A 26,509-nucleotide genomic window follows, 5' to 3' on the forward strand; every position below is an offset into this window, starting at 1 on the left:
TTGTATTCATCCTTTATTGAATCTTGAAAGAAGTCATCTACAGTGGTTTTGACGCCAACGAACAAGTCACTTATAAATGTGACCAGAGTCACGCAGAGACGGCAGCGCTGCAGATGGAATATATCCTCGACAGACGCATAAAGTAGAGGCGAGACGCCACAACGAGCATTAAATTAACTTAGTACAAACTCGTGAAAAAGTTTTCCCTCCTTACTAATATCCAAACACAACATTCAGTACAGGGTTGTGTTTGTGTGGCAGCGACGCAGCGAGGTCTGAAAGGATCTCTGTTTGGAAGAGATTTCTTTAAAAGGCAGATGCTCCACACACACAACAGATAAATATAGAGCGTGACATGGACTCATTCCACCCTCAAAGACATGATGAAGAGTGGAATGATGAAGACGTACTCAACCTACACGCGTTAAATAAAAGGCTTTCAAGCTGGAGCCGAGCATCCTTTCAAACCTCGCCTGTGTGCCGCTTCAATCCGTACTTCTAAAGTGTGTGTGTGTGTGTGTGTGTGTGTGTGTGTGTGTGTGTGTGTGTGTGTGTGTGTGTGTGTGTGTGTGTGTGTGTGCGTGCAGTTTGGGGGATTGGACGAAAGTGTGGACGCCAAATCAGGCGCTTCTGCAGAGGGACATCGGTCCTAGCCCACCTGAAGATTCAAGGTTACGGGCCAGGACGTCACAAACAGCCCCAACACACACACACACATATCGAGTGTGTGTGTGTGTGTGTTGGTGCTCCTCTGAGAAGGACTGTTGGAGCCCAGGAGAAATCAGCAGAGTAACCCCGCTGTTCAGCAGGCTGCAGACTCATGTCATTCAGACTCATTTCACACTCTTCTCGCTCCGAGATGGACGCTGGTTTGTCCCGATGCTCAGCGGCTCTTTGAAGGGAGCGTCTGAGGGGGGGGGAGATGAGAGAGTGGGGGGTGTTTTGGGGAGTCTAACATGAGCGCAGCCCGCTAAACGAGCAGGGTTTAACCTCAGCAGCCGGCCGCGGTGATTTCTCCACCCGAGCTCTTCGTCACCTCCAGAGTGGTGAAGATCTGGAGGAGGAAGAGGAGGAGAAACACAACGTGAGGAAGAGCAGGATGTCAATAATTCATTCATGACACATTTATTTATTTAGCACCGTGCAACACAAGGCAATTCAAAGTGCTTTACAAAAATGAAAGACTTTAGAAAATGGCATTTAAAAAGCAACGATAAGCGCTCTACATTACATATTCATGGGTGTATAACAAGAAATGGATACAGCGTGGTGGGAGGCGGAGTCTCGTTCTTTCCTATGAGAGCTGCTCATTGGCGCATGAAGGCAAAATGGCCAAACTTTTGAGAGTGAAACGTCACAGATTACCCAGCATGCCTGAGAAGTACCCATATGGTATGTGCGCTCATAGCAGGCGCAACTTTAACCACGCCCCCCGAAAGGCTCGTTCACATCAAGCCGTCCCGTGGGTTAGATGCGCGTTCATGGTGCCGAGGAAAATAACTCTGAGAATAACTTTATTAGCACATTTTACAACTTGAGGACTGAATGTTTTTAATAAGGGCTATACAAATCTGAATTTTTCAAAAATGTTTGTATTTCTCAACATTTCTAAATTCTGTCTTTTTTTCAATTCTGACTTTTTCCTCAAAATAATTTTTTTTTTACTTTTTCTCAAAATCCTGTTTTTTCCCCACATTCTGTATTTTTCAAAAAGATTCTGCATTTTTTTCAAAAAAGAAAAAGATCTGTCTTTTTTTTTTTAATAAGGGCTATACAAATGTTCATACTGGGTAGTTAATTTGGTTAAAAAAAAAAAAAATCCAGCCATTTACAGACGTCTCGTTCCCAATGTTAGTCAATGGGGAAAAGTGTTTCTGGGCCCAGTGACATCACGGACTGATACGGAAGTGTAGTACCGCCGTTTGGCCACTACAAATTGTGGGAACAGAGTCCGGAGCACTTCCTGGGGGCTTGAGCAAATTATGGTGGTAATCATTCAAGACTCAAAGCTTTATTGTCACGTACACATCTACAGTGTAGATATGGCAATGACAAACTTAAGTCCTAGGTTCCTCCAACAATCCCAAATCATCATCGAATTGAGATATGACAAATAAGGAAACAAATAAATAAAAAATCTACTTTGCAACACTTTAGAGCTTCTGATTGTCGGTCCATTGTTTAAAAATATAGTCTCTTAATGGATTATTAAAGTAAGACGTGGGCACAGCTTGGTTACATTAACAGCGTCCTGCATTCATTCAAAAATAAAGATCTGAATTCTGTTTGTAAATGTAAATGAAAGAAATGGGAAACATCAAACAAGAGACGATTAAGAGCTTAATGAGCTGCAATTATCACCAAACGCCATTTCCATAATGAAGGAGGAACAGGGAGATCTTTAACAGCATGCATCACACAGCACCAGTTCATTCAGCTCACTATCTGCATAAACACTCAACATGACAAATACAGACATGGTAATTCAGTCCATTTAAGGCTGAGCCACACGAGGACAATAATCCCAACGGACCGCAATCGTTATCAAAAAAGCCCGTGCGGCAGAGTTTCAGTTCGATTTTTTTTTCGCCGGTCAACATGTCCGTTAAATCTTCCGGACAAAATTAGAAAAGTGCCGGTCAGAGGTCTTCTTTGTTATTAATGAGCTTTAAAACAAATTGATAACAACTCTATATAATAATATAAGAATAAAACACTCTTTTCCTCCCCGTCTTCTGAGAGCCCAGCAGCTGATCTCTGAGCAGGAGAGGCGGGGCTATTGCTTCAACGTTATCAGGAAATGATCGAATAGGCGTAAACACAGAGCCGTTTGCCCCCCAGAGCGTTTCGATCGACCCACCTTGGGACCCGTTAACGTTTTCTGCGTTTGTCGGCCTCGTGTGGCCGAACCGTCTATCTGATAGTGAACTGTAGCAGATACGACCGTTATCGTCCTCGTGTGGCCGGGGCTTAAGTTATTTTGAGCTGCACAGTTTTATGGATTCTGATCAAATCTGTAACAACGAGATCATTTACACAGACTGAAAAACTAGCAAAGTGAGGCAGCTTCATGACCTCGGTTTTCACCACCAAAATACAAATCTGTTTAACATGGCAAGGCACAAAAAGGACATCCCCATACTCATCCACAGAGAGCAGGAGCTGAATATGCCTCTTGCTCCGCTGCTTGTATGAAAGCTGCTATACAAATAAAGATTATTGTTATGAGATAAAGAGATGCCTCCTCCTCCTCACCTCGGCGCAGGTTGGGTGGATGCCGATGGTGTTGTCCAGCTGTTCTTTAGTGGCTCCACACTTCATGGCCGTACCGAAGCCCTGCGTCACCTCTCCGGCGTTCGGACCCAGGTAGTGGAAGCCAATGACACGGTCCTACAAACGAGACATGTGTTAGTCATGTGACTCTCGGACAGGTTGGATTCAGACTGAGTGACAGCAGGGAGGAGCTCACGTTGTCCAGCTTGTTGCAGATGATCTTAGCGTAGCACTTGTTGTTGTCTCTGTTGGGCACGGTGAACTCCAGAGGCCAGAACAGACTGTGGAACACCTGGAGACACAAGAGAGACCCAGTGAGCGACAGAGCTGCATCATCAGTACCGTTGATTATAGCAATCTGGCTTTTTCTCACATTCTGACTTTTTCTTAAAATCTTACAATTCTGACTTTTTCCTCAATCTGAAATTCTGACTTTTTCCTCAAAATATCAACATTTTTCTAATTTTTTAAAACTTTCTCAAAATTCTGATTTTTTCCTCAAAACCTTAAAATTCTGACTTTTTCCTCAAAATCGGACTTTTTCCTCAAATTTCTGTATTTTTCAAAACTTTCTCAAAATTCTGACTTTTTCCTCAAAACCTTAAAATTCTGACTATTTCCTCAAAGTCTAAAAAAATCTGACTTTTTCTCAACATCTTGAAATTCTCAAAAGTCTGACTTTTTCACAAAAATTATGCATTTTTCTCAAACTCAAACTTCCGGCACTTGTCACATGGTGTGGTTTGTTTGTATTTAGCCCACCTGTTTGCCAGTAATTAGTCTGACACAGAGGGTGAGCTCGGACATTTTCCGTTGACCGCCGTTTGGTTCTCTTTATAGTTTGTTTATGAGGGTCATTAAACATAAGCTATAACTTCAGCACGGACTCTTTTAATTGAAACATGTCAAAGTACCGTAGCCTCTAGCGACAGCTCATTGGGAGATGTCGCTACAAAGTATTTAAGAAGAGACAATACACATCAATTAATGTCAGCACTTGAGTCCATCATGTACACGTGCCAGATGTATCCATAGAAGCTAATTTCCATCTGCAGTCCTTTGGAAGTTGATGGCAGTGAAAGGAAACACACGTGAGCACAGATTAAAAGTGTCCACACGGCGCCTTCTCCTGGCAGTTCTCTGTGAAGACGATATCTGGACATTGTATCTCCGCTGTTATCTGACAGACCCTTTGGATTTATTATCCGTTTGTGCTACAATACAAATGTTTGACACCATGAACAGTCATCCTAAGTTTCCGGCGCTCTGATTGAATTTTACACTTAGTCTGACATCAGATAAAACTCACAAAGTGCCACATCTGACAGCATGCGCTCTGCTCTCATCAGAATCAATTGAAAACAGACGCTCAGTAAAAGGCGCTATGAGGACTTGCAATCTATCATGTCTTCAAAAAACAAAGAGGATAGCTCTTGTTGTTTCCCCACATCTCCAGTCTACTGTCTGGGTCAGAGGCTGGAGGGGTTCCTATTACAGAGACACTGTAATTATACACCACACACACACACACACACACACACACACACACACACACACACACACACACACACACACACACACACACACACACACACACACACACACACACACACACACACACACACACACACACACACACACACACACACACACACACACACACACACACACACACACACACACACACACACACACACACACACACACACACACACACACACACACACACACACACACACGGCTTAAGTGTGTAACGAAAATAACAGTCTAAATTGAATTTTCCCTTAAGAGATTATTTATCCAAACCGTGCATTTCCCAACCTAACATCCAGCCACCAGGGGGCGCTCTACATGTCCCTGCTTCTCCTTTGTAGAGCTGTCAAACTTAAAGGCGCAAAGGGAGCAAGGAGCCCTATACTGATCATCATTCGTTGTTTGGAGGTAATTTTGTTTATCGTCTTATTTCAATCCAATATATGAATGTAGCACAACATGGATGTGAAATCAGCAACGTTTACTCAAATGAAAAAGTGCAAAAAAATAGTTGCCCCCCAGAAAAAAACATGAATAGTGGTTTTGGTTTGATTTGGACATGATGGTTAAATGAAAGCACCGAAAGTCAGCTATAGATGACAAGGCGCTGTCACTGCGTGGAGAAATGATCTCCACTTTCCAATGAAAACAAAGACTTGGCACCAACAGGAAATAGAGTTTATCATGCCTTAAAGCTGCGGTGGCGTGTTTTGCAAATCAAACAATGTTTCTAGCTAAAGCTACTGCTTGCTTTGATGTTGAGAACTCAAATTACAGAAGTAAAACTCCACATTTGATCACTTGGAAATGCACTTTACCCTGGTAGGTGACAAGATTCACCCTCCAGAGCGAGAATACATTATTCAGAGGAGTGTGTGTGTGTGTGTGTGTGTGTGTGTGTGTGTGTGTGTGTGTGTGTGTGTGTGTGTGTGTGTGTGTGTGTGTGTGTGTGTGTGTGTGTGTGTGTGTGTGTGTGTGTGTGTGAGTGAGAGAGTGAGAGAGAGTGAGTTACCTCGAGGTTCTCCTGGCCATAGAGCTCGATGGCTCTATCCTCAGACAGCCCGCAGCAGCCGTACTCCAGCGGGGTGAAGACAGTAGTCGGGACGTTGATGTAATCACACTGCACAAAAACACACACAATAAATAATGAAAATAATCCTCTGTGTGGCACGTGTTGGTGGTCGTGTGTAGTACGTGTGTAATGGGTATCGTTAAGGTGTTAACGGTACTACTACTTTTATCCATACCGCTTATCGGTCCGGTCTTTTAACGGTACTCTTATCGGTTCTTTTGGGGGGGAAAATAAGATAAATTAACTTAACAAATTGTGAACAAAACTAACATTGCTTTTTATTTAAATTAAATAAATAATATTTCACATCAAAATAAACAACAATGTTTTAACAAATCGTATTAAATAATCTGATGACAGAACTGTAAACAGAATAGCTGAAACTTTAACTAAATAAATAACTCAGTTACCTCTAATCATTAACCCATGTTTGTATAATGGAGTTAACTCCGTGTGTTGCTGCTAGCATACATAACACCTGACGTGGAAACGTTACTCGTGGGCGGGGCTACAGAGCTACTAGAAAGACAGTCGAACCCGGTGCATTCCTCCGTCTGGATGTGGTGCACTTTTGCTAAATGTTTAGACAAATTGCTCGTGTTACCGCCCTTACATGCTAAACTCTTATTGCACTTTAGGTAACGAGCATCGTCCTCATCGAGACGGGTAAAGTTTAACCACACCTCGGAGCGTGTTAGCTCCGCCATCTCTCCGCATGTAGCAGCTGCGTGTGTGTAAACTGCCCCGCCCCCTCGCACACAGGCGGGGGAGAGAGATCTCTCGCCTGGGTTGGAAAGATCGAAAATACTAAAAATAATCATAGATGCATTTGTTTGTCTTTTTGTGTATTAGAAACGGAGTTGGAAAAACTAAAACTGCAATATAATGTTTGTGTAGCAATAATACATACGACATATTTTTTACATGTCTCCAGTACCGATAAAAAGACCCCTAACGTCGGAGCTTAACGGTACCACGGTCTTTAATAATTCAGCCCCAGGGCCCGTTTAATACCGGGGCTCGGTACCCATCCCTCGTAGTACGTGTGTAATGCTGCGTTCACACCGGACGCGATGCGAATATACGCTTCGCTCTAATCGCTCGAGTTTCACCGCGGCTTTGAGCTGTGTTTACTCTCATCATTCAAACAGGAAGTGACTGTTATTTTGTTGATTGTTGTGCTTTTGTTAATGTCTTAATGTGTGCATATGTATAAATATGTATATACATCTTTTTATATATATTTGTATTCGGGACCGTGGGAAATGGAAATGTCGATCTCTGTCTGTCCACACAAACTGAAAGATTGACAATAAAGTTGACTTTAACTTTTGGAGGATGCTCTGGCGAGGAGGCGGGGCTTATCTCCATGTAGATACTATAGCAGATACCAACTACAACCAAATGAACATATTTTACCGTGATTTAATTGTTAATACACGTTTCAAAATGATTCCAAAGTAACGACATACTGAATGGCTGAGGGCCTCACCACTGATTGGTTGTAACGCGCAAACATTTTAATCTCGGCGCCCAAACATCTCATCGCGTCCGGTGTGAACGCACGCTAAGAGTCTCTTTAAAAAAGGCGGTACCTTGAGCTTCCCCCCCCCGTAGAGCCGTCTGGCCAGCAGTCTTCCGGCCTGGATGGCGACCGGCGTCAGCTCCCACTTCCCCTCCAGGATGTCTCCGATGGCGTAGATGTGAGGAACGTTGGTCTGCTCCTCGTCGTTCACCGGGACCTTTCCTGTCCTGAAGGATCATGGGAGGGGAAGAGAGGTCGGAGAGTTCAGGAACATTACACACTTCATATTGGATGTCATGCCACTGCGGTGAAATGACATTTATTTTTCACGATTCAATAACAAGGTGTCTGTGTTTAAAAAGAGCTCAAGGCGGCAGTTTTTAACCAAATGTATCAAAGCATGAAAACACTAAATAGCTGGAGATTTGGGGAAGTTACTTTATGCTTTTTATCTGAACCATTACTTTGCTTTAATCATACATCTGTTTTTATTATATCTCACCTATTTTAAACTAATGTTTTGACTAACGTTTTTTTTGGGGCCATTTAGTTCTCCTTTATGTTGTTATTTTAGTTTGTCAAACACAAACTCTCCTATTCTAGAAATGTTAATAACCTATTTGAATACTTTTTGTTTACCGTCTGGTCCCCTATTCTTCCGCTTGCGATAGCTTATTGGGATATCTCCATTTTCTTTTTTTTTCTTTTTTTTTTATATAACCGTTTGTGAATAAAAGGCTGTATAACTACCACGGCCCCTGGTAGACCACCACACAAAACTTGTACAATAAACCTGCATTGTGCTATATAAACACTTGTTTGCAATTGAACTGTGCAATAATCACTTCTATAAAAACATACATTATTTATAAATGTCCCAACATTTCATTTGTAGAAGGTCTCAATACTTTAATAATGTTACTTATGTCATTTAGATCGTTTGAAATAGCTGTACGCGTTTTTGAGCCGTGATTGTGTACTTATTTTGCCTTTGTTACATCACTAACACCGGCTAATGCCTCTTTTGCTGTCAAACAGAACATGTGCCCGCTGTGGGACTAATAAAGGACTTCTGGAATCAGATGAATTCTCCCCCACTGAGTCTCAGATACTACGAGGGTCATGAGACCGGCTCCATGTGACCGAGCGCTCTTTGAAGCCGGCCTCGTGCCGTCTTAATCCTCTCACAGAATGAACCATTCACAAAAAAGTTCAGAACCAACACCAACTCTTAAAAGGGTAGAAGCTTCATTTGCCATGCTTCTAATGTTGGAACAAATTATAAAACGCATCAACAAGCGGCTTCATAAAATGTTCTTATGTGGGAAGACATGTCTAATTTTTCTACTTTTTTTTTTTAATGCCATTTTCCAATGTTTATTTCTAGTCTTTTAATTTCTCTAATGAACAATGCCATGTTTTTTTAAGCTGCTGCAACGCAAACATTTCCCACATTTGGATCACTAAAGTACTTCTCATCTTATGTCAACATCAACACATCCTGAGTCTAAGGATGTCTATACTACAACTATTCACATCTTACCCTGCTCTGTAACTTTAACGTACCTGTTATTCATGTTTTAATATCTTTGCTTTGTGTCATGCTCTTAATGTCTTTCATTCTTGTGAAGCACTTTGAGTTGCCTTGTGTTGAAAAGTGCTATATAAATAAACTTGCAGCATAATGACCCCAGCATAGAAAGGTCTTGGAAAATAGATTTCGGCCGTCAGAAGCAGCTGATACTCTGAACTCCCACTGCTCTGCTCTTTCCGTACCAAACCCCCCCACGCACTCACTCCCCCCTGCAGAGAGCCATGGGACGGCGATAAATGCTGAATCACCGTGACTCCACCACGAGTCTTAAAGGCACAGGACACCGCCTCATGTCATGGGAGTGTAGGAAAGGAGATATAGAGTAGTAAACTCACTTGGGGTTGACTTTGACCCCCGTCTTGTCCAGGCCGATCTTGTCTGTGCAGGCGTCTCGGCCCACTGCGATCAACACCTGAGGAACACACAGATGGGTTCCAGTTAGAAGGAAACCCTTAGGATATAACTAGATATAAGGAGAGTGGTTGTTTTGGTGTTTGCACAAGAACGCCTACATATATCCTTGAAGCCAAACAGTTGAAACCCTGTGTGGCGGCTTGAATGGTCAGTGTGTAATATACAAAAGGGATTCTATTAGAGGAAGTGGAATAGAATCTTCTGAAAGAGGACATATGTTCATTTTCAGGTACCTAATATAACAATACATCTTGTTTGTTTGTTCCCAGCATGCAAAGCGACCTTGGGTCCCTTGAAAGGCGCTATCAAAATGTAATCTATTATTATCATTATTAATAAAACACAGCAGTTTGTCATATATCCATTGTTCTACGTTTTTTTGTTTATTTTGTATATTTACATTTCGCGTAAATACTTTATTTTAAGCATAATCGTTTTTTACAATTGTTATATATTTGACCCTCTCTTCCTACCTATTTTCTTATGTTGTTTATGTTTGCACCATCATACACCAAACCAAATTCCTTGCATGTGTAAACGTACATGTTAATGAAGTCGATTCTGATGTATTTGCACTCTGTCTTTTAAGATGTAACTGCAAAGCTACATCCTTTTAAAGTGTCCCACATCAAAGAGCTGCACCTCGCCTCTGGACAGGGTTTTTCTGATGGGATATTAAAGCAGGTATATCCGTCTTTGCTCTGCCATCGACAGAAACAGTATTTGTACTAGGGTTGCCAGAAACTGACCATGATCAAAATCGATTATTCGGCAGCCCTGGCGAATAATAATCGATTATTCGACCGACCCCCCCCCCCCCGCGGGAGAAAAAAAAAAAAAAAGGAATTCTGTTTTTTTCTTTACTGGAACATGTTTAACTGTACAAACAAAATAAACGACAAATAAAAAAAATGATGCGGCTCCTTGAACTCTTTTTTACCTGCCGCTTTGTTCATCTTTAGTCGCACGTGTGAGGGAGAGGGGGGGTGGGGGCGGGGTCGGTGTGTAGCGTGCTGCAGCAGCAGTCTGCTCTGCACGCAGGCTTCCTCCAAGTTTACAGTAAAACAAACTGGTGGTGTGACCAATGGCCATTTACAATTATTAATACTATTACTATTATTAGCATTAGTCTATATTTTGGTTGAAACTAAGCCAGAAAAAAAAAAAAAAACTTAAATAATAATAAAAATATATATAAATAAAATCGATTTTTAAAAATAATATTCGATTATGGAGACTGTAACGAATATTCGAATAATCACTGGCATCCCTAATATGTATATAGCAGAACACGGGATCTACCTGCCTCGTTCGGTGTTGTTGTCTTCGGTGAATTAAACCAACAGAAGACACACAACGACGTAAACAATCGAAATGAAAGAGGCAGCGACAGACCAGCCACTTCCTGTTTCTGATAGAGGGAAATCGGTGAAGATATTTAAACGCAATTATGAAGTTAAAACGGCTCTCGGAAACACATTTAAAAACATAAATGTCTAATTACATAGATTTTTTACTGACTTATTCAATTACTTTTAACCTGAATGGTTCATTTTTTTTATATTTTACACAATGAATATGTTTTTTTTAGTTATTCGAAACACAATAGTCCCAGAAAGCAGCGTCACACACAGTTTCCTCAGTGCTGTGCAGCAGTAAGAGGTGTGAGGATGAACTGATGGTACGTACTGTGTTGTACTCTCCCTCGATGACCTCATCGCTCTCTGTGGACTTCGCCGTCACCTTCAGCCTGCCGGGAGATCCCGCCTCCAGCTCCTCCACCTGACACACACACACAGAAATTAGTAATTGATGTCACGATTATTAAAAACGATTACCCATTTACTTTGAAAACATCCATTAATCGAAAACTGTGAACAGAATGTTTTTAGCAGTTGATCACCCTGAACTTTAAGTATAATTAAACTGAAAAACCAATAAAAAAATAAATAATCAAATAATCGTTTTATTTCGATTATGTTTTCATAATCGTTGCAAGCCAACATCGTAATTGCAATGAATTGAGCAGCCCTAGTTCAAAGTCTGCTGACCACCAGCTTCCTTTGCTACCAATGAAAGTAAAACTACTTTAATCATAAGCTTTCATTTCAAACGGCAGCGAGCCATATTGAAATAACCATGCTTTCATTATGTCTGTTGAACCTACAGTACAAACGAACCCTGACCTTTATAGGGACGTATTTGCGGAGGAACTTGACTCCGTGCTCCTCCATGTGCTCCCCCGCTCTGTTGGCCATCTCCTGGTCGAAGCCCCTCAGCAGGATGGACCGCACCATCACGGTCACATCCAGACCCAGACCGGCCAGGAAACCCCCGCATTCAAGAGCCACGTAGGACGCCCCGATCACCAGGGTCTTCCCCGGGCAGTGAGGCAACGAGAAGAGGTCGTCACTGAAGGGGGGGGGGTAGAGAGAATCAGAATCAGATACAGGTTTATTACCAGGTAGGTTGACACGTACGAGGAATTTGACTTGATAGGGTTTCAAACAGAGTGGAAATGTGTGGGGCTGTTCCCGAATATCCGAATATTCATTCGTTGGAGTACTATTCGGGTCTCAATTTCGTTATCGTTTTTTTTTGGCAGTCGCTTTGCACTGCACCAAATTGAATTTATTGAAATCTCCAATATCAACGTAAGAGCTTCTGCCTCTTCGGGGGGTGCTAACACGTAACCATAAACGTTATTGTTTACTTTCTCCGTCTTTATATGTAGATATTACTTTTTCTCCGTTAATCTCCGTCACGTTGTTTCCATAGCAACACCAACTTCCTGTCAACAGCGCTAACTCTCCTTCAAAATAAAAGCACGTCCATACAAAATAGGAAGCCAAATAACTAACAACAATACTGTAGAATAACAAAATGGTATTCGGGACAGCCCTAGATATTTGCAATTGAAAGAGGCCATATTATGCATATAAATAAATAAATAAATATATATATTAATACAATACTTAAGCCACGATACGATAGTATTAAGAATCTACGATATGCCAAGTATTGCGATACGATATATGATTGCATGATATATTGGGTTCCAGTGTCTGCATGTCTTTGCATACTGTATGAAGCAGGTGATGGAGTTATTTTTTTAGCTCGCTCAGAATTTGATGGTAGCCAAGCTACATTTTGGATTTGCAATATGAATAGTTTATATAATAAAATATCACCACGCAAAGTATCGCAATACTATGCTGTATCGATTATTTGCCCCACCCCTACTTCACATCATCCTTAACACTTAATGAGAAGACAACAGAAAGGAACACAATACATAATTGAATAACAGATTCATAAAAACCACGCATCAAAGAAATACAGAATAGCAACATTATAAATACGGTAGGTGCTAAAACAAGTTAAAAGACTTCTGGGTAAGCAGCTGGGAAAAGTAGTGTTTTTAGTTTTAGCCTCGACTTAAAAGAACTCTGCGTTGGTGAAGATGATATTATAAGGTTTTCCCTTTCATGTAGTGTGTTATATAGGTTTTAGTGCATGGTAATGGTCTGCAAAGGATACGATCCCTGTGTTCCCTCCAAAGGGAGTTTCTCTCTTTTTGCATGGAGACATGTCACGGTAGAGGCACAAAATACAAATATGAATCCTATATTTTTCAAGTATAACACATCTGACAGTTGGACATATTTATATTGCAGTGTTTTCCCTATATACAAATAGTGGCGGCGCAGCGCCGCTGCTGAAATTTGAGCTCCGCTGCTAGGGGGCGCCAGCCAGGTACCCAAAAAAAAAAAAAGAATAAAAAAGTTTTTTTTTCTTTCTTAAAATAATAAGTGGCGACCCTTTTTCATTTTTGATTGTTTGTTATTTAGATTTGTAGTATTTGTGTTACTAGGCGGTCGCCTAGGGCGCCAGATCTGGGGGGCGCTGCGCTGGTAGCTCTGGGAGGGAAAAAACCTTTTTGACCGTTGGCGCTCATCCAAATGTTCGGCATTGATGTAACAACATTCATAATTAAGTAAATGTTACACCCTTTCCACCCCGGTTACACGTTTAATTTGCCCTGTACGGTGGGCGCTGTAAGTGATGAAAGTGGGGAATGTTGGCTTATCAGGCGCCCGCAGTTCACAGCCAAAGTGTGAGCGTGGTAGCGAGAGAGCGAGCAAGGGAGAGGGCGCACCGGTACCGGCGCGGTTGTTATTAGAATCTGGTGCTAGCTGCGCTAACGGATATAAGAAGTAGATGTTTCTACAACCAGGGTGGAGGAGAGCTCTCCTGTCAGACTGAGAGGCTCAGTGAGGTAAAGGACTCTGAGTATTTAGATAGTTAATTTTATTTATAATTATGTAAACACATATTTCCAAGGCACTCCTTTATAATTATTAGGATACATAAAATGAGGTTTGAAATCATTCCAATGTATACTATAGGACAGTAATCCAAAAATATTGTTTAAAGTTGGAGAGATACAAAAATATGCATAAATAAATGTTAACTTGGTAAAATAAGATATGAATGAACAACAAAAATAAAATAAGCTACATTTATTTGTTATTGGCTAGGGTAGGTTATTGGTTATGTTCACATACTTATTTGATTATTAAAATGTAAACCGATCTTTTTCATATGGGCATTTTAGAGTTGTACCCCCTAGATCAGGTCTCTAGTAATTGTGTGCTCAAAGTGCACCAGATTGAAGCATTTTACTGTAAAATGTTCAAAAAATCTTCCCGGGGGGGCATACCCCCGGACACCCCTAGAGGATGTGACGTCCACCCCCCAATTCAAACATGTTCATACAATACTGAATACATTTGAAGCATTTTGACGTCTATTACCTATGTCAATAAGTTTCTGTTTTTGCAGTGTATGTCTTTTGTAGAGATTTTTCATTTATTCTTTACACATAAAATGTCGCCTAAAATCTCACCAAGGGCAGCAAATTGTCTAGAACCGGCCCTGGTACTAGGCCTCAAGAGCCTTTCTTGTGCTGACACATAGAAACAAATTGGCCGGGCGCACTTCGCACGTGCACACACTAAAAGCTTCCACACGCTCCGCGCTCACATTATGCTGGGCCCACGTGCCTTAGCACCGCTGCTATGACTCCATCCTAGGGGAAACACTGTACTGCCAGTAATAATGTCTGCTTTGGCTACACTGACAGCTATAAAGTCATTTCCCCTATATTGTTGGCTTAATAATAAAAACAAACACCTTTTATGACGCCTTTAGTGTCAGAGGTCCAAGCACAAACCCATAAAAAGATATGAATATAATAAAAGACTGGCTTACAACTATATAAATAGATTAAAGAGTAGTGATACAGCAGCTGCTACGCAAAGAGATATCATACTGTACTTCTACATGCATTGACAATGTCCTTTTTCATAAGCCTGCCTATTAGTTATTTTTTAGCTCAAGGTTTAAGGGACTAAGTGAGCAGCATTAGACCATTTGCAGGTTGCCTAATCAGCAGCATAATCACTGAAGACACATATTACATAACATTTACACAGATGGGAAATTAATGGATAACAAAGCCACCCACAGAGGACACAAGCACCTAGAGGATTAGAGGGTGTGTGTGTGCTTTCAAAGATAACACACCTTTTAGACACAAGACATGTCTCCATGCTTTAATGTTCAAAAAGAGTCCTCTGCTGCTGATGTTCAGGTGTATATCAGTATGTAGTGTCTCTACTTTAAAGAGTCCTCTCCTGTTGATGTTCAGTTGTATATCAGTATGTAGTGTCTCTACTTTAAAGAGTCCTCTCCTGCTGATGTTCAGGTGTATATCAGTATGTAGCGTCTCTACTTTAAAGAGTCCTCTCCTGCTGATGTTCAGGTGTAAATCAGTATGTAGTGTATCTACTTTAAAGAGTCCTCTCCTGCTGATGTTCAGGTGTATATCAGTATGTAGTGTCTCTACTTTAAAGAGTCCTCTCCTGCTGTTGTTCAGGTGTATATCAGTATGTAGTGTCTCTACTTTAAAGAGTCCTCTCCTGCTGATGTTCAGGTGTATATCAGTATGTAGTGTCTCTACTTTAAAGAGTCCTCTCCTGTTGATGTTCAGTTGTATATCAGTATGTAGTGTCTCTACTTTAAAGAGTCCTCTCCTGCTGATGTTCAGGTGTATATCAGTATGTAGCGTCTCTACTTTAAAGAGTCCTCTCCTGCTGATGTTCAGGTTCATATCAGTATGTAGTGTCTCTACTTTAAAGAGTCCTCTCCTGCTGATGTTCAGGTGTATATCAGTATGTAGTGTCTCTACTTTAAAGAGTCCTCTCCTGTTGATGTTCAGTTGTATATCAGTATGTAGTGTCTCTACTTTAAAGAGTCCTCTCCTGCTGATGTTCAGGTGTATATCAGTATGTAGCGTCTCTACTTTAAAGAGTCCTCTCCTGCTGATGTTCAGGTGTAAATCAGTATGTAGTGTATCTACTTTAAAGAGTCCTCTCCTGCTGATGTTCAGGTGTATATCAGTATGTAGTGTCTCTACTTTAAAGAGTCCTCTCCTGCTGTTGTTCAGGTGTATATCAGTATGTAGTGTCTCTACTTTAAAGAGTCCTCTCCTGCTGATGTTCAGGTGTATATCAGTATGTAGTGTCTCTACTTTAAAGAGTCCTCTCCTGTTGATGTTCAGTTGTATATCAGTATGTAGTGTCTCTACTTTAAAGAGTCCTCTCCTGCTGATGTTCAGGTGTATATCAGTATGTAGCGTCTCTACTTTAAAGAGTCCTCTCCTGCTGATGTTCAGGTGTATATCAGTATGTAGTGTCTCTACTTTAAAGAGTCCTCTCCTGCTGATGTTCAGGTGTATATCAGTATGTAGTGTCTCTACTTTAAAGAGTCCTCTCCTGCTGATGTTCAGGTGTATATCAGTATAGTGTCTCTACTTTAAAGAGTCCTCTCCTGCTGATGTTCAGGTGTATATCAGTATGTAGTGTCTCTACTTTAAAGAGTCCTCTCCAGCTGATGTTCAGGTGTATATCAGTATGTAGTGTCTCTACTTTAAAGAGTCCTCTCCTGCTGATGTTCAGGTGTATATCAGTATGTAGTGTCTCTACTTTAAAGAGTCCTCTCCTGCTGATGTTCAGGTGTATATCAGTATAGTGTCTCTACTTTAAAGAGTCCTCTCCTGCTGATGTTCAGGTGTATATCAGTATGTAGTGTCTCTACTTTAAAGAGTCCTCTCCTGCTGATGTTCAGGTGTATATCAGTATGTAGTGTCTCTACATGTCTTCATGCTTTAATGTTCAAAAAGCTCTTTATTGTTCTCATACTGTCTGTGCTGCAGCACCTCTTTTCACCCTCTGTCTGAAACCAGAGCCCAGTCTGCTCTGATTGGTTAAGCTGGCCGGCTCTGTTGTGATTGGTCAACCGCTTAGAGATGTTTAGCCCCTTAGCCTATCATGCACAATGTGTTGGAGCACTAGCCAATAGAAGTGCGAGTGTTACATAGTGATGTCATGGATGTGGGAGAGAAACTTTTTTAATGTTTAGCCTTTGCGGACCATTTACACAAACCTATATAACACATAAGAATTGGGGGGGGGGAAACCCCAAAAAGCATAATATCAAAAATAATAATACAAATAATAGACCCCCCCTTTAAATATAAGTGTGTAAATGTAGTTCTCTCTCACCTGGTGATGCAGAACTCTTTGTCTCCGGGGATGCCGAGGTAGCGCGGCCTCTCACCAGTTGCTATGATAAACTTTTCCGCTGTGTAAAACGTCTCCTTCCCTCGTTTGTTTGTCGCCTGTCAGAAAATAGAAACAGGAACTCTGAGTTATTAATGAAACTAGGAACACAGATTCAAATCATCCAGCAGAATGTTGCTAATTATCAGTCAGAGGATTAACGGATTACGTACGTCTTCACTTGCATATTGAAGAAATCCAAAACTAACATAAAGTTATCCTGTATATTTTTACAATATATATATACACACTAAAATTAGGTTACGGATTACATTTCTTACAGGTAACTAGTAATTGTAATGGATTATATTTTTTAAGTAATCCTCCCCACCCTGACAACTATGTGCAGGTGAAACTAAATATGCTATGAAGCAGGAAAGCCAACAACGACAAAGGCGTTAAAGATTCAACAAAGCCTTTTAAAAACAAACAAAACACCACGACGGGTTGGACAACTTTTCAATCCATGACTCTTTTTCTTGGCTAATCCTGCTCTCAAGTGTTCTGATGTGGAACCAGCTAACCCAGTTTAACATCCGTACAAAAACATGAAAGCTTCCTTTTTTTTAAATCCCACTGTGTTCCCTTTGAATACGGCCGCTCTGAGGGTAAACTTCGCTCATTGATGTGACGCGTATACCTAATAAAGTCTGGACTGAACTCGACGTTTTAAGGATATTTAATATTTTAAATCAAAACAATAACCAAACAGAATCATACGGTCAACAAAAGATATCGGAGCTAAGCTATTAAACCTCCACATACACCAGGTGCCCTAAACACCATCAACCACACCATGTGACAATCACCGGAAACAACCCATTACAAGAGTGTGAGGTACTAACAAGGTTACTTCACAGATCTGGATGAATGATGTGAAATCTAACCAAGTGTTAAATCAGACTTTAGTTCCACCTGGAGTAAATCCACAAGCTACCCTGCAGTATACAAAGTCATTCAAACTAGCTGCACCTTCAGCAGCTTTGAGAACACTTTCATGATCAATCATTATAAAACATATCATATATATTATTCTGAAATGGACCAATCTGCACAATGACTACTTTTACTGTCTCTACTTTCACTATATTTTGATGAGAATACTTTTCTACTTTTACTTGAGGAACATTTTGAATGCAGGACTTTTACTGAAACAGAGTATTCCTACACTCTGGTACTTCTACTTTTACTCAAGAACAAGATCTGAGTACTTCTACTTTTACTCAAGTACAAGATCTGAGTACTTCTACTTTCACAAGATCTGAGTACTTCTACTTTTACTCAAGGACAAGATCTGAGTACTTCTACTTTTACTCAAGTTCAAGATCTGAGTACTTCTACTTTTACTCAAGTTCAAGATCTGAGTACTTCTACTTTCACAAGATCTGAGTACTTCTACTTTTACTCAAGGACAAGATCTGAGTACTTCTACTTTTACTCAAGTTCAAGATCTGAGTACTTCTACTTTTACTCAAGTTCAAGATCTGAGTACTTCTACTTTCACAAGATCTGTGTACTTCTACTTTTACTCAAGCACAAGATCTGAGTACTTCTACTTTCACAAGATCTGAGTACTTCTACTTTTACTCAAGTTCAAGATCTGAGTACTTCTACTTTCACAAGACCTGAGTACTTCTACTTTTACTCAAGCACAAGATCTGAGTACTTCTACTTTTACTCAAGCACAAGATCTGAGTACTTCTACTTTCACAAGATCTGAGTACTTCTACTTTTACTCAAGTTCAAGATCTGAGTACTTCTACTTTCACAAGACCTGAGTACTTCTACTTGGAGTTAACAAATGAAGATAATATAACAATGAACACAGGCTGCCACACACAGCATGGTGGCTCCTCCCACTTTACCTTGACTTTGTGAGGTTCGATGAACTCTGCGTAGGCGTTGACGTAGTTGACGTTCTTGTCCCTCAGAGCCACTCTGTAGCCCCAGTTCAAGGAGCCGATGTAGTTGCTCACCGCATCCTTCATCGTGTCCCAGTTGTGTTTCACTGAGAACACACACACACACACACACACACCTCCATTATTAGAATTCAGAATATTTACAAACAATAACCTTTATTCGTCCCACAGAGGGGGCATGTACATTGTTACAGCCAAAAAGAGCCAAAGACAGCTTCATGTTACCTAAGAAGCACATTATTAAAGATACAAAAAGAATCACAGTGGAGGAACTAAGCAGAATTCTGGTTGGTTGCAAGGGGATCAAATACTTATTTCCCACAGCTATATGCAAATCAATTTCTATCATATATATAATATCAATTTCTGGATTTCATTTTTGATATTCTTACTCTCACTGTTAAAATAAACCTACCATTAAAAATATAGACTGTTAATTTTTTTGTAAGTGAGCAAACTTACAAAATCTTATTTCCTCCACTGCATATTGCACAATTAACAGAATTGAGACAATCACTACTTCTGACAAGGTTTGCCTCGACGACATTTACCGCGGCAGACCGGTCCGATGTCGCCCCTGCGTGACCTCCGGGGTCTCTGCTGCTCTGGGGCCTCACCTTTCTCGTCGATCTCCCAGCCGAACTTGCGTGCGTCCTGAATGGCGGTTCCCAACATGGCCGTCTGATGCATCAGCTTCTTGGGGATGCAGCCCACGTTCACACAGGTTCCCCCCAGACCTGAAAGACAATTGGAAATAGTCAATGGTGCTCTAGGAGGAGATTCAGGTGATCAGGTGATAAGGTGGAGGGGGGAGGGGGGGGTTACTTTGGTTGGTGATTGGCTAATGGTTACACAAGCCAACAAAACGTTATGACATCATAAAGTGGCCAAAATCTGATCAGCTCATTTTCAGACTGGTTTCATTTATTGTGTTCTCCAAATATAATTGGAGGATGTGACCCTCTTTAACGGTCACACAGACATGCACACAGTGAAATTTGACCACGGGGCAACACGGTAGCAATACGTTGAAATAATCAATACGGAGAGTTAAAAGATACTCAGCATCCCTAATCTATACAAGTGTCCTTGAAATGAAGCCTCTTACCCCAGGTGGTTCCCTTTGGAGTGGGCACCACATAGTCCAGCACCATGGCCTTCTTCCCCAAGGCAGCAGCTTCCTGTGATATCACATTAAACATCATTATTTATAGGTTTCTGCAGAATGTATGCAAGTTAAAGAGGACGTATAATGCTCATTTTCAGGTTCGTATTAGTATTTTGTGCTTCTAATGTGACATGTGGACATGCTTTAACGTTCAACTAATGCTGCCCTTTGGGATCTTAGCCCGTGCACTACAGTAAATAAGACACTAGGGGAAAGGGGAAACCCTAAAAAGCAGATCAGGGCTTCTATTTATATATTTTTTACTTCTCAGATTCCCCTTTACATCCATTAGTACTCCAATTTAGATTAAGTTTCTTTAACGAGGGGTCACAACATGTAGAAGGTCTCAACTCCCCAAAGATATACATGAGAATATGAAAAACAAAACGTAATGGAATCAAATCAATATTAACACTGAGAACGTAAAGTTATATTTAAGGTCATCCTACAGTCCAATACACTTAGGACACATATCCACATCAGGGCTTCTTTAATGAATCAAAGAACAGTGCGAATGTGTTTAATGGAGTCACCTTAGAGCAGGCCAGGCCTCCAGACCCCCCCCCGATGACGATCAGGTCGTAGTCGTACACTTCAGTCTCTGCACACAGGAGCTGCTGCAGGCTGCCGTCTTTATGAGCCTGACAGGAGCATCGATCAATACAGCGTTTAATCAATACAGCAGTTATTCTTTCACAGAGACTCGTATCAAGTGCAGCTGAATGGAATCAACATCACATATTTAACAGGCATTCTCATAACAGCTGTTTTAATTATTGTCCCAGTACAAGCGGTGCTATTTCATTGACAAGTTAACAAAATAGCTGCTGACGTATTTGGTCATTGTGCCATCAAGTGCAGTCTAGAGTTGCAACGATCAATCATCAGAATAATAGACAGGAAATAATTTATAATTATACTTTTTTTTTTTTTTCTTGTGTGTCAGTCATCCACACCAATCAGAAGTGCTGTGCTCCACATGTACCAGCCATTGTTAACCAATCAGAAGTGGCCCATGATAGAAGGTGATAGACAGATTGATCCAATCACCTGCCAAGTATTTTTGAAAGTGCCTGCCCTTTCCAAATGGCTTCCAATGGAGCTTTCCTCGATGGTTTGGTGAAACCAACCATCTGAGTCAGGTTAGGCTCCATCACATGTTTCTGTTACAGGGTGAGTCTTAAACTGAAGCTTGACTTTAAAGCAACCCAACGGAAGTTTCATGTAAGTTTAGTTCTTTCACTCGTAGCTCGGGCTGCGGGGGTGCTAGAAACGGGAGCACGTTGATACGACCTTCCTAGCCGGAGATTAGGGGTGCAACAACTAATCGACTTAATCGATTAAAATCGATTACCAAATTAGTTGGCAACTAATTCAGTCGTCGATTCGTTGGTGACGTCATCACATGTGTTCTACACCCCGTTAAGCTCCAACGTTATCGCTCTTTTGTATGGGTACAGGAGACATTTAAAAACATATGTTATGTATTATTGCTACATAAACATTATATCGCAGTCTTAGTGTCGCCAACTCAGTTTCTAATATGCAATATGACTACAAAATGCGTCTATAATGTATTTTCGATCTTCCGAATTCAGACGAGCGATCTCTCCCCCGCCTGCTTGCGAGGGGGCGGGGCAGTTTACACACACACGCAGGAGATGGCGGAGAGAACGCGCTCCGAGGTGTGGTTAAACTTTATCCGTCTCGATGTGGACAATGATCGTTACCAAAATTGCAATAACAGTTTATCATATAAAGGCGGTAAAACGAGCAATTTGTCTAAACATTTAGCAAAAGTGCACCACATTCAGACGGAGGAATGCACCGGGTTCGACTGTCTTTCTAGCAGCTCTGTAGCCCCTTCCAAGAGTAACCTTTCCACGTCAGGTGTTATGTATGCTAGCAGCAACACGCAGAGTTAACTCAGTTATAAAAACATAGGTTAATGATTAGAGGTAAATGAGTTAGTTATTTTGTTAAAGTTTCAGCTATTCTGTTTACAGTTCTGTCATCAGATTATTTAATATGATTTGTTAAAACATTGTTGTTTCTTTTGATGTGAAATATTATTTATTTAATTCAAATAAAAAGCAATGTTAGTTTTGTTCACAATTTGTTGAGTTAGTTTACCTTATTTCTTGTCAAAAGAACCGTTAATACTATCGTTGAAAGGACCGGATCGATAAGCAGTATTGATATAAGTAGTAGTACAGTTAAAACCTTAACGATCCGAATAATCGATTAATCGTTTCATTAATCGATAGATTAATCGATTATCAAATTAGTCGTTTGTTGCAGCCCTACCGGAGATATGGCCGCATTTTACAATAAACTTCCGTTGGGTCGCTTAAAAACAAATATCGCAATTCCAAATGCAATATTTGTCAAAAAAAAAATCGCAATTCGATTTTTTCCCCCAAAATCGTGCAGCCCTAGCGTAGAGCCAGGGATCATTGTCAAAGTCAAAGTCAGCTTTATTGTCAAGAATTCTACATGTTGTACATCCAGAAATATCGAAATATCGTTTAGTTAATTGATCGTAGATGGCATCGTGCTCGCGGACAGATACAAAAATATACTTTGGCGGCCGTTAATATAACACATAAACAAACTGTTACTGACAGCCCTAAGGAAGTCAACGGTAAAACTAAGGCCACATTAACCAGCCGCCCGTAAGAAAGAGATATAATGGATAGAAACAGTAAAAAAACATATTGGGTGCTTTTTAAAACTTAACCAGCACAGTGCCAGTTTGACAATAAGTCTCGTAAAATCAGCCGTAGAGCTCCATACATTGGAATAAATCCTAGATTATAAAAAGAGGTCTTACAGGTTCAGGAAGGTGTGAGGAGCTTACGGTCCCTTTAAAGGAAAAGAGCCAATAGCCTGTGGAGGTTGAATTCAAGGTGAAAGTTACTGGATGACCTGCTGTCGCTTGCTTATCAGTTCTCAGTGTTATACGGTCCCCTGCTCTCCATTCACACGTCTACCGGGTAGCCCTAAGGCCATAAAGCAGCTCAAACACATCCTCTCCCCGCATCAGATCACTTCAAAGCGCGTCGTCATGCAGATATTATCTCACGTTCCTAAGTATTTCCTCAAAAGGAACATCCGTTGTTGATCGTGGGCCTGTCCTCTCGTGCACTCTTTCCTTTCTGTTCCGGCTGCTGTGACAAAGATCTACTGAATGTCCTTGTGTTCCTCGGTTTGGACAAGCTGCGTTTCAAAGGGCATGTTTGAGCAAAAACAAGACGCTGAGATAAAACTTTGTTGTCTGATCAAGTCTTCAGTATTTCTTGCCTCACTGCAGCTCCATTGGCAACGTCAACAAGGAAACAGAAATCCAAAATACTATTGCAAGCAACCACTGCAGACAATAGGTTCAAGGCCCTTTAACGTACATTTGATCTGGGATTTAACTGTATTTAATTGGAGGATTGACTCGGTGCACAAAGAGTGCTTCACTCTTACTTTATTAAATCATGAGACCCTAATAGTGGGATGAAAGCAGTGGGTTCAGCTTCAATTTGACTTGTTTTCACACCATTTAAATTAAAATGCTTGAGTAACATGACCCCTACGGAGATATGAATTTGCAGGTGTTGTATAACAGGAAGATTTGACTCTCTTTAAGACATAGGGCTGCTCAATTAAATCGTATTTTAAAATCGCAATTACGATTTTAGCTTGCAACGATTATGAAAACAAAATAATCGAAATAAAACTTTTTTTTTTTTTTTTTTTTTTTATCTCTATGTTGAATTATGCTTAACGTTCAGGTTAATCAAATGATAACATACTGTTCACTTTTTTTTTTTTCAATAAATGGATAATCGTTTTTAATAATCGTGATTTCAATTGTTGACCCAAATAATCGAGATTATGGTTTTTGCCATAATCGAGCAGCCCTATTAAGACATTTAATAAGATAACCACTCCCCACCTGCAATGTTTTGTCGCAGCCGCCCACGTGCGTCTTGTTGATGAAGACGTTGGGAACACTTTTCTGTCCGGTCATCTCGAGCAGCATATCCTGGAAGTTGGTTCCATCCTCTAAAACAGAAGGGTTGAATTATTGTTAAAAATGCAACCAAATATTGCCGATTAAGAATGACAATCATTTAATACATCTGCTTTTCATATGACAGTGTATGAGTAATAGACACAGGATAGGCCTAAATAGCTAAAAGGGGGAAGCATGACAGAAAATGTTTCTAATAATCACAACTTCCTCTGTGTGCTGACATCTTAGCTTCTTACTACACACACAGGCTTTGATAAAACTGTTATCTACTTTTCAAAGTGTGCAAGTAGTCAGTTAAATGTAACTATGGTTAAGTCAAGTGTGTTACAGTCAGAGTCTAATAGTAAAGCAAAGCTGATGAGTTTAATTTCCATATTAATTTAAACAGGAAGTCAACTGGACCTTTGCTAAGAGGTTAGAGAAATAATCTTAAACTTCATTAACAGTGAATATATTTGTTTACACACTTATTCTCTGCCTTAGAAGGAGGATACGACTTTGTTAGTTTCCCTTGTGTGGCGTAATTTGCCTCCGATATAAATGTCCTTACAATTTAAATACTTTGAATCTAGCTGAAGCATTACATACTGGAAAAACATTTATATAGGGGAGGTCAATTGTATTCATAATGGAGATTAAGTTGGTTAATAACTCAATGATTAAACATCTCTATATACTTCCTTTAACAACTGTAAAACTGAAATTATTAGCTCTTACGAAAGAGCCGTTTCCTGAGATCTGGCACGAGGCCAAGGTATCTTCAGGGAGTGACTCAGCATTTTCTGCTGCTGCAAAGTACAACACCATGGCTGTAGCATGGAGGAAAACATCTAGATTTAAGCTAAAACCAGGGAAATGTAAGTTATATTAACATCCTATTCAATTAGGCAAAGTAATAGGGGTATCATTTGACTTTAACTCCAGAAAAAGCCCTCCAGAAGCACTCAACTAAACACTATAATGTAAGCAGATAAAGACAATTGTTATGAGTGTTTAAGGTAAAGTATTTGTCAGGAACTTCTCACCTAGAAGATCCAACTCCACCGCATTAAACTCGAGTTTGAGCTCTTTGAACAAGTCTTTCACCTACAAGATCAAATACATTCATTTCTTCAGTCACATGTTACAAATTCTCCAATTACACAAGAAAGCCATAACACAACATTCACTTAAGTGTTTTGACATACAAATACTCCAAATTCATCATTCAATTAGTAAACAAGCTTATTAAAACCCTTTATTCATGTCAATTGTTGGATAACATCGCTTGGTGTGTAAGTTATGAAAGCGAATGAAAGATATGAGCTGTAAGAAACCCAGATATTGGCACTTTTACTTAAGTAATCTATCCGAGTACTTCCTCCAACACTCTTTATTATGCCAGTTTGCAAACGTTTTACAAGGAAATGCGAACAAACTGCTATGTTGATCAACTTGTATCAAAAATATTTCTTATTCAACCTCCATCCAGCAAAGCGACTGTCTGTAGTAACGTGACAGGATCACCCAGCAATTAGACGGAGCCCTTTGTGGGACTAGGACCATGTGGTTATATCATCTACTCAAAAATATTATTATTTTTTACAGCTTATTTAATTAAACAGATTCACTTTGTTCAGAATATAAACTTTTTTTTTTTAATATAGCATGGGTAAATGACAAACAACAAGAAACACAGATACTAGTACTTTAAGTATATTTTGATCTCAATACTTTTGTGCTTTTACTTGAGTAACATTTTGAATGTAGGACTTGTTCTGAGACTTGTGTAATGTGTTGTAATCTGAACTGCATTTAACCTCAGTAGCCGCTGTCTGTGGTAACGTGACAGGATGACGCAGCAATTAGACGGAGCCCATTCACTACTTCATGGCAGTAGATGGAAGTTTCCCAGCCAAGCAAGGCCAACTTAAATAGACTGAATAAACCGCTTACCGTCACACAATACGGGCAGTAGCTCTTACTGAAAACCATCACTTGGTTGGAGTCGATCAGCAGCTGAATCTGGGATTTCAGATCATTCTTCCCGGTGTCATTTTCGATGGGAGGCATTTTTCAAGGTGTTTCCGTCCGCCTGCACAGGGGCAAGCTTCGATAGACGGCTGGAGGAAAACGTTAAACCGAAGAAACAATCTTTTAATAAATCCACTAATGTGTCCCGGGACTTTTATCCAAGCGGAAATGTAAACAAACAAAAAAGTCGCCGGTTGTGACCTCCTCCGTTCCTGTCCAACTGCTGTCAGCCGTCTGTCTACACACCGCGCCAAACCGCTCTGAGCATTTCTTGCCGTGCTGC

At 40.5% G+C, this 26,509-nt stretch overlaps 1 protein-coding gene across 2 annotated transcripts; it reads right to left on the reverse strand.

The window, feature by feature from the left end:
• txnrd3 (thioredoxin reductase 3) lies at positions 1–26,482 on the reverse strand. Of its 2 annotated transcripts, none has more exons than XM_079681639.1 (16): positions 26,149–26,482; positions 25,239–25,299; positions 24,133–24,242; positions 20,720–20,827; positions 20,127–20,199; positions 19,570–19,755; positions 18,962–19,104; positions 17,040–17,155; positions 11,598–11,823; positions 11,101–11,193; positions 9,333–9,409; positions 7,474–7,630; positions 5,819–5,926; positions 3,470–3,565; positions 3,256–3,390; positions 1–1,054 (listed from the first exon to the last, which is right to left on the reverse strand). In XM_079681639.1, the coding sequence occupies exons 1-16, from the start codon at positions 26,263–26,265 to the stop codon at positions 992–994; spliced, it is 1,869 nt and encodes a 622-aa protein (XP_079537765.1). In that variant the 5' UTR covers positions 26,266–26,482; the 3' UTR covers positions 1–991. The 2 variants fall into 2 exon arrangements, with proteins under 2 accessions (XP_079537765.1, XP_079537766.1); XM_079681640.1 differs by having other exon boundaries at positions 19,636–19,755; positions 26,149–26,480.
• Between the last annotated feature and the right edge of the window lie 27 nt (positions 26,483–26,509).

Source organism: Notothenia rossii (genome assembly GCF_949606895.1).
Source record: "Notothenia rossii genome assembly, chromosome: 5".
In the NCBI taxonomy this organism is placed as follows: Eukaryota; Metazoa; Chordata; class Actinopteri; order Perciformes; family Nototheniidae; genus Notothenia; species Notothenia rossii.

What these genes read in the sequence shown, in the direction of transcription:
- txnrd3 (XM_079681639.1), bottom strand. Translation starts at nt 26,265, where the DNA reads ATGCCTCCCATCGAAAATGACACCGGGAAGAATGATCTGAAATCCCAG. An exon ending in TCGAGGGAGAGTACAACACA is followed by an intron (nt 9,410 to 11,100) that starts GTACGTACCATC and finishes TGTGTTCCTCAG; the next exon opens with GTGTTGATCGCAGTGGGCCG. An exon ending in GGGGTCAAAGTCAACCCCAA is followed by an intron (nt 7,631 to 9,332) that starts GTGAGTTTACTA and finishes ATGATCCTTCAG; the next exon opens with GACAGGAAAGGTCCCGGTGA.